This window comes from Poecilia formosa, unplaced genomic scaffold (genome assembly GCF_000485575.1).
Source record: "Poecilia formosa unplaced genomic scaffold, Poecilia_formosa-5.1.2 Scaffold875, whole genome shotgun sequence".
Classification (NCBI taxonomy): domain Eukaryota; kingdom Metazoa; phylum Chordata; class Actinopteri; order Cyprinodontiformes; family Poeciliidae; genus Poecilia; species Poecilia formosa.
The window spans coordinates 54285-62785 of NW_006800814.1; the positions used below are offsets into that span (position 1 = coordinate 54285).

The following is an 8501-nucleotide window of genomic DNA, read 5'->3' on the forward strand; positions in this document are numbered from 1 at the left end:
GTCTGGAGTTGACTCTGGACTTGTGTTGGTGTTCTAGTCTGGAGTTGACTCTGGACTTGTGTTGGTGTTCTAGTCTGGAGTTGACTCTGGACTTGTGTTGGAGTCTTGGTCTGGAGTTGACTTTGAATCTGGGTAGGTAATCTGTCTTGGGATTGAGACTGTGGTTGCAGCTCAATTCTTGCCTGTGATTGAGACTGAATTTTGGGTGGTGTCTTGGTTTGGGATTGTGACTGAGATTGTGTTTGAATTCTTGGCTGGGATTGGAGTCGGAGCTGAACTGAGGTCTGAGGGTGGGATTGTTTAATCTGAGATTGGATATGAGGCAAATGTCTAGGCTGGATTTGAGGCTGGAGTGCTGTGGAGGACTGGACCTGTGATTGTGAATGCCTAGTTTGAGATGGCTGAGCATACAGAATAGGTGGGGACTTAGGTGGAGCATGTACAGTCTGATGGTGGCTTTGGTGCTGGGCTGTGGTGAGTGACTGGGCTGACTGGTTGGTAGACAATGGCTGACTGAGGGTTTGGATTTGGGGTTGTTGGGACCGTGGCTCAGGCAGTAAATGTCTGGTGGGGGATGAGTGGGATACTTGCAGAATATGGGCTTGTGATGGACTGGGTAACGAGGTATGAGGACAGGAACGGGGCTGGTGGTGTGGTGGAGAAACAGGTTGCAGAGATTCAGGAGGGGGCTGAGGCACAGACTTTTGGTGTGGTTTGGGAGGAACCTTTTTTTCAGGGGTTTGATGAGGCACAGTCTGGGGATCAGCTTCAGGCCTGGGTTGGCTAGGAGGTGATTCAGAAACTGCCAGAGGAGGAGCTGGGTGATCTAAAGGTGAGCCAGAGGACTGTTGGTGGCGGTGGTGATGGTGGTGGTGGTGATGGTGTTTATGAGGTTGTCGTTCCTTCCTTTTGTGGCTTTTTGAAGGGATGATGCTACTACTGCTGCTACTCCTTCCACCCCCTCCTTCATCTTCACCAACATCCTTGCCTTTGCTTCCTTCATCTCCAGATTCTCTTTTTTCCTTGTGCTTCTGGCACTTATGTGACTTGTGTCCATGGGATTGGCTCTCATCTGAAGCAGAGGGTTGCTTCTCTGATTGGCTTCCTACAGTGGATGTAGGCTTTGGGTCAGAGCTTGGACCTCCCTCCGCTTCTCCTCCCTTTTTCTGTGCTGCACTGGTGCTTCCAGTCTCAGCAGGTGTAACCAGTGGAGCCTGAACACTCTCCATCTCTTCCACAGTTTCTCTTGTTTTGCGCTTTTTGATTGGCAGAGCTGTTTCCTGGACAACAGGTTTAGTGGAAGACTCCTTAGCTGCTCTCCGTTTGGCTTCAGCCACCATAATGGCAGCTGCAGTGTAGCTTCCAGCTGTTGAGCTACCAGAGGCTGTGGTTGAAGACGTGGATGCAGCAGTGACTGATGATGGTGCAGAGGTTGATCCTGGTTTCCTTCCTCGTTTCTTGGGAGCGGCCTTGGGTGGAGGTGGAAGTTCCTTTTCTGATTTTCTCTTTCTACCTGGCCGGGACTTGGGCACTGCGGTAGGAGACACCACCTGCAGAGGAAAAACCACATCAGCAGAAGCATGAGTTTCGATATTGTTATGGTCACAGACACAGTTGCACAGAGTGAACTTACAGCTCAACCTTTAAAGCTGAAGTTTTATCTTAAATGTAAAATTGTCCAGGTGAGGGACTGAGCAACCGTCCTACCTTTGATGTGGTTCCAGGGGAGGACTCGGCCTTGCCAAAAGGCATTTTAACCAGCAGTTTTCCTGGGGTTTTCTCAACCACTCGCTTCATGGCCACACCCTCAGTGGCCTGACGCATTTTTCCACTGCCTACACAAATACAAGAGATGAACACAGAAGAACTGCAGAACCACTTATGAAATCCTGTCCTTGATTTAATGACTCATCGGCAACTTCTGCTATCCCGGCCTCTGTACCTTTGGGCCGCCCTCGGCCTCGTCCTGATGGTTTCACCACTTTTGGTTTTTTGGGAGGGCGCTTTTCACGACGGGATGGGCTTCCGCGCCCCGTGACAGTAAAATCAAAATCATTGGGATCGGTCTGTTTGTCACCAATCTTCTCAAAGTAGGCAATGAGTTCCACCTTTGAACGAAATGCCTTTCCCTCCGAGCTTTACAGAACAAAAACAGCTAAATGTTAATGGCATTCATTTGAGATTGTATTCTTAAGCACCAAAGGGAACCATCAACATGTTGATCATGACTTACTTGATCAGGTAGACGTCAAACTTCCCTGCGGATCGTCCAGACTTTCTCTGTTTCAGTTTGCGGGTCCAGCCTTCAGGCAGCGACGGGTCATCGTACATTGGCCCTCGGTCCCGAATGATGGAGCGCCGTTGCCTGGGAGAGCCTGCCGACTCAGACCCTTGGTCTGAGGGTCCCGCCACTGGCTCCACCACCTAAAGGGGGGCAGGATAAGTAAACATTTCTGCACATCATTCTGGCTGTTACCTCTCCAGCTCTCCATGTGTCCTGTACCTGGCTCTGTGGCTGTTCACTAACTGCTGAAGGGGTGGTTGAGGCCGCAGACTCGGGCCCCTGGTCACCATGACGGCGCTCCCTGCGTGGCTTCTTTGTCTTACTGTGTGACCTGTCTCTCTGTCTGGTTGAGGGTTGGGGGTCTCCCTCTTCACCTTCTTGTCCCGCCTCCCTGGGAAAAATATGACCCTCTGTTAATGCTGCATCTCTCAATGACAGCAAACTGTCCAACAGCAACAAGTCTTCATGTGTAGCACTGGTGGTTTTACCAGCTAGTGCTAACTGAAAGCGTTTGCTGACAGTTTTACATGGGAGTTCTGTCTGATAAGTTACATGACTATGACGATGGTCCACCTGCCTGTAGACCAGCAGTGTTAATACCGACAGTGTTATCAGTGTCAGTTTCTCTACTTCTTTTCTGCTGGGTTTAGATAGAAAACCTTATAACCAATTTGAATAATGAATTGAATTTGATGTTCTACTATGGTATGTAGAAGGGATGCTTTTGTTTAAGTGGCCTTAGGCAACATTTGCTTTAAATCTGTGATATAAAAACAAACTGAAGTGATTGGATAGAAACCTCTGAATATTAAGAAAAACTGATTTCTCATTATTCTGACATCAAATAGAAATATTGTTTTTAATCCTGACAGGAAGGATCATCTGATCAGTGATCGGCTGGTTGAGTCTTCCCGTTTATAAACACATCCATCATCAGCATCAGAGACAGACGTGTCCATGCAGTACTCAGTTTCACATCGCGATTGCTTCGTGTTAAAGTTCTACGGATCTGTCCCTTCAGAATGTCTGACAGCTTTGAACAGACCAGAATAATAATAATGTGAATAAAAGTTGTTTCTGAATCAGTTATTGAAGGTCCAAACCTGGTTCTGTGTGTAAAGTAATCACACCCTGACCCAGATTCCCATGGCTGAGTCTCAGAACTTTGACCCGCTTTGCTTTGGACGTCATGCAGGTCCAGAAGCAACACAGCAGCCCACAGCATCACACTACCTCTGCCGTGTTTGATGTTCTGGTTGTTTTCCTCCAGATGGAACCGGACCAACATCCGGCCCGCCTCATCCGCATTGGCCCACAGAACATTTCTCCACATAGTTCCTGACCTCTGACCTCAGCTGAGGCCGTGAGCTGAGGTGGTTCTGGTTCTGGTGGGTCACCTTGCTGGAACGTTCTGCTTCAGGCGCTGGTCATGGTTCTGACTTGGTTCTGTTGTTCTTAGAAAGCTTTAACCAGCGGAATGAACTGGACCGGGCCACTTCAGAACCGGGGTGTTTGTGGTTGGACGGAACGGGCCAGGGTCGGTTCTGACCCGGTTCTGTCTGACTGATCTGAACTCTGCTTGTTGTTTGCCGCCGTAGGCTGAAACAGGAAGTGAGCAGCTCACACATTGAAACCACAGACGGGCGCGCGCGCTCGTGTCCGCGCACGCTGCTGCTCAGCGGCACTCCGGTAGCGGCTGCAGCTATCTGCCTGCTAGCGCTGAGGAACCGGGGGCGTGGGGTAGTTAACCCGGGTTATTGAGGAGCGCGTGCATGTGCGCGTGTTCGCCAGCAGCTAGCCCGTTAGCTGTGACGGAGCGGCAGCCCCGCAGCCGCCGCCGCGCTCCTCCCGGCTCGCCGCCGCCGCTCGGCCCGGCCTGCGCGGCTCCTCCCCGGGCAGCGCGGAGCCCGCCGCGGGCCTACGGAGCTCCGGCAATGGGGCTCCGAGGAGCCTCGCTCCGGGATCACTGTGTGACGTTATTGCCGCTAACCCCGCTCCGCGGAGACGGCCCGGGGTGAAAATCTGCGCACTTTGCGTCATAAAGCTGTGCGGAGGAAACAGCGGCGCTAAACTGAACGGGAACCCGCGGGAAGAGAGGATGGAAGAGGAAAACACTTACAGTCTGTCCGCTCCGCGCTCCGCGGCGGCCATTTTTATTTAAATAAATAAATTTATATTAAAAAACTCCAAACATCTCCGCCGTCCTCCGTCAGCAGCGAAACACCGCGAGATCTCAACCCACAGCAGCCAAGACAAACAACCAGGGGCGGCGTAATTCCGCGAGATCTTAGCCTGGTGACGTCAAGCTGAGGCTTTCAGGGACCTCTCTGAAAATCTTCCGCCGCTTCCTTCAGAAGTTTGAACGGAGGATCTTTTCTTTCTCCTCCCGCCTCTCCATCAGCAGATCCTCCTCCATCACCTTCGGCTCGGCTGAACTACTTTAAATATTTCTGATCACTCAAATATCCCTTCAAATCAAATAAGAGAAATTCGCCATGATCTATCGAAACATTGCTAAGTTTCGATATAACTCCTTGCTGTTTTAAGCGTGATGCTTAGCCCGTGCCATATTTGTTTCTCCTAAAATGGTTTTTGCACAAAAACTACTAATTTCAAGATACGTTCTGAAAACTGTAATATTTATTGTCAAATTTACTTCCCTGACTTGCTTATTATTATTACTATTGAAACTTTATTTGCAGACCATACGTTCGTTGTTGCACTAATGAAAACCAAAACATCAAAACCATAAATAAGATAATAAAAACATTTGTAATCTAACAAAATAAAAGTAAACAAAAAATAATTACATAAAACAATGGAAAATATTACAGTTACCATTATTAAAACGTTGTTGGCAGTGTTTATGTCTGTAGTTACATTAATACACATATAGTATAACAAAAAATAAATACTTATCAATTCAAAATGTAAAACTTGTTACTACTTCCGTTATTTTGCTGCAATACCAGGTTGAAGCAGCAGGTGGCAGAGTGACTCAGTGGTGCAGCTGGTAGAACTGGTGATGCCTTGCAGTAAGAAGGTTCTGGGTTCTAATCCCAGCCTGGGGTCTTCCTGGAGGTTCTTCTGATGCATGTGTGGGTTCTCTGTGGGCACTCTGGCTTCCTCCCAGTCCAGAAACAGGACCGCCTGTCCTGTTTCTGGACTGGACAGGTGGTCCTTGGACCTGTTGGTCAACTGAAGATGGTTTACCAGGAAGAATGGGATAGAAACCCTTGGAGCTCCTCATGGCCTGGTGGCCCTGCAGGCAGGAAATGGCTCAGGAGACATTCTGCTAATCAGTTTCCTGTTGGGTCAGAATTTTCTGGGTCAGAGATTCTATTAGACTGGTTCTGAAAGTCAAACACCCCGCAGGACGAGGAACTGGGGCTGATGCTCATTTACATTAAGACCACTCATCCTGTGTGTGTGTGTGTGTGTGTGTGTGTGTGTGCGTGTGTGTGTGTGTGTGTGTGTGCGTGTGTGTGACTTTCAGGCGGCTCTGAAACCAGAACCACACAGAGGAAGCGGCTACAGACCAGAAGTCCTCACATGATCATATCTACATTCGGCATATTTTTCTAGGTTTCTTTTGGACCCAGTCAGAACCACAGAACCTGGCCCGGTCCAGCAGGGCTCAGAGAACCAGAACCCAATTCCAGAGAGGCAGCATTCCCATTGGGAGTCCTGGTTCTGGTTCAGACACTAAATCTCTGTTGAGGTCCTCACAAAGACGGCAGAGTGGGCGTGTCTTCTGACAGGACATGAGTCACTTCCATAGTCTATGAGTCACTTCAGTCAAACACAACAGGAAGTCTTCATGCAGCACTTCCTGTGAATAAAATAAAAGCCCCACAATCCCAGCAGGAGGTCCAACTCAGAGGTGGCGGTTCTGTTCCAACCCAAACCCAGCAGAGGGAGCAAGTCCAGATTCACCGGCTTTCCAAACAGAACCACAGTCTGATGCAGATGGTCAGAACCAAACACACAGAACCCAGCAGAAACCAGCCCAGAACTGGGACTTGAGATTGGGTCCTGTTTGTTCAGCTGAGGTTCTGAACCTGTCCCAAGGTCCATGACTGATGGTTCTGTTTCTATTGGAGATGAAAAAGCAGCAGGATCTCACAGAAGTTCTGTTGATTCTCCTTCCTGTGGTTCTGACCCGGTTACTGCTGTTCCATATGTTCTATCTGTTTTACAGTTATTTTAAAGGGCCAGTATCATGTGTTTTCCAGACACATAGCATCATTTTATATCACAGTCCAGTAATTGTGTTACCTTCAGTTGTTATAAAAATCCTCTATCAAACGTTACTTAAAACAAGTTTGACATTGTAATTTAACGCCTTGAAATTGGGGATCTGTCCCTTTAAGAACTGCTCTTTCTGAAGTTCCGCCTCCAGGAAGTCATCCCAACATGGCTCCTCTGTTAACCCTTTAAACCAGTGTTCCTCTGAGCATCAGTTTCTATAGTGTGCTCAGCAGATGTCTGCTAATTGCTGCTGGCTAGTTTGAAGGAGGGGAGTCGCGGAGGACAGCTGCTCTGTGAGGCGGAAGCTCTGATACTGCAGCTCAGAGGAGAAGCTGCGTCTCGAAGGCGGGGCTATGTCCACCCAGGCGTTTTGCAGCTGAATGGTTGCCATGGAGATTAAAGGATTTCTCAAACATGAAAACATCCCAGGTCTGATTTGAAGAGGGAATAAAAATAAAACATGATGGAAAGCTCAGACACGTCAATTTTACATGATACTCTCATGATATTCACAACTTCCGGATCAGAACCATCCGGTCCAGATTGTTCACAGAACTTTGCAATATCCTTCCAGTTACTAAGGTCAAAGGTCAGATAGTTTCATTTTGCAGCTGTATGTCTGGGCGGGACCGGAACATGCTGTTTGGACCTGTGCAGGTGGGTTTTACAGCAGGGGCGATTCTAGGATCTGACCTTTAGGGGTCTTAGACCCATGAGAAGATATTCATTGGTGCGGTTTTCTAATCTCACTGCTTATTTACATACATTCACAAACTAAATTAAGAGACATGTTGTCAGTAAGTCACAGAATAAAAGAACAATGTTTATTTTACTCAAACATATACTTATAAAGAGTAAAATCAGAGAAACTTTTAATTTTTTCCAGAGGTGAATAAACTCAGTTTGAAACAGAATCAGATTACATCATGTCTGCCAACATGTGCTGACATTAATGAGACAAAGGCTGAGACAAGAGCGACACAGTCCTCGGAGGGTCTGCTGCCCCGGAAATGAAAATAAAATCTACTCCAAACTATGCATTTCCACTCATTTGAAGAACATTTTACTAAATTCATAGGATTAATAAACCTAAAACCAGTTTATTATCAAGGTAGAAGTTCAGGTTAATGACTAGTGAAAATGAGTCATTAACCTGAACTTTATCATAATTTGTATAACCCTTTTATTACCCTTTTATCTGAACATTATGCAGCTGTTGGCCTTTTTCCTTTAAACAAGAATGTTTGTCCAGCTATGGAAAAGTGGACATTATGAGTCAGAGTTTCACTATTTCAGTTCACAGATCATGAAGTGAGTTTGTGGTGGTTTCAGTATAAAACACCTTTCTATTCACAGACAGCCTGACGCTAATCATAAAAATGATCAGAATCGTTTCGATCAAATAAAAACATTGTACTCTTTATTCAGAAATGCCCCAAAACAATTAAATAATAACATCAAAAGTTAGAAACTCTGTCTTTAGTCAATTGATTGCCAAATATATTAACATGTGTGAGAAAATGTGTCAATGACAGGTATTAATTTAAAAATACTTTGTAGAACGGCAATTTCTGAAGTTTGGTCCATTTACCTGTATTAGCTTAATGGCAGAGATGCCACATTCAATATGGCGGACGCTGTGACGTATCGCAGCAACGGGCCGACCCGCTTTATGAGGTACGTGTTCATGTCTATGCCCGCCACGACAATTTAGCTGACCTTAATATTTCCTGTGTTTTATTTTGGTCATAATTGTTAAACTTAGTGTTGATATTGTTAAGAAAATAAATTTAAAATTTGCTAGTTTTAAAACTTAACATGTCTTGATTCAAATGGCCTAATTGTGGTTTTAAAATCAGTAACGTATTCTGGCTTTTTGACCTTTAGGTTACCTGTAGTTACAGCAGATGGTTTGCTAGAATCGTTTGTCTGTGTGGGAAACAATCAGGAGGCGTTCTAGCTTTTC

At 46.5% G+C, this 8501-nt stretch overlaps 1 protein-coding gene across 2 annotated transcripts in view; it reads right to left on the reverse strand.

The window, feature by feature from the left end:
- The window catches only part of mecp2 (methyl CpG binding protein 2), an 8427-nt gene extending 3915 nt beyond the window's left edge, over window positions 1-4512 (reverse strand). The window contains exons 1-6 of one of the 2 annotated variants that reach the window (XM_016667021.1): window positions 4404-4512; window positions 2504-2675; window positions 2234-2424; window positions 1943-2136; window positions 1708-1835; window positions 129-1550 (exon numbers count right to left, since the gene is read on the reverse strand). In XM_016667021.1, coding sequence (XP_016522507.1) covers window positions 129-1550; window positions 1708-1835; window positions 1943-2136; window positions 2234-2424; window positions 2504-2675; window positions 4404-4435 — 2139 coding nt within the window. In that variant the 5' untranslated portion in view covers window positions 4436-4512. Of the gene's footprint in view, window positions 1-13; window positions 1551-1707; window positions 1836-1942; window positions 2137-2233; window positions 2425-2503; window positions 2676-4403 lie in introns of both variants that reach the window. The other variant, XM_007543662.2, reaches the window with a different exon arrangement.
- Between the last annotated feature and the right edge of the window lie 3989 nt (window positions 4513-8501).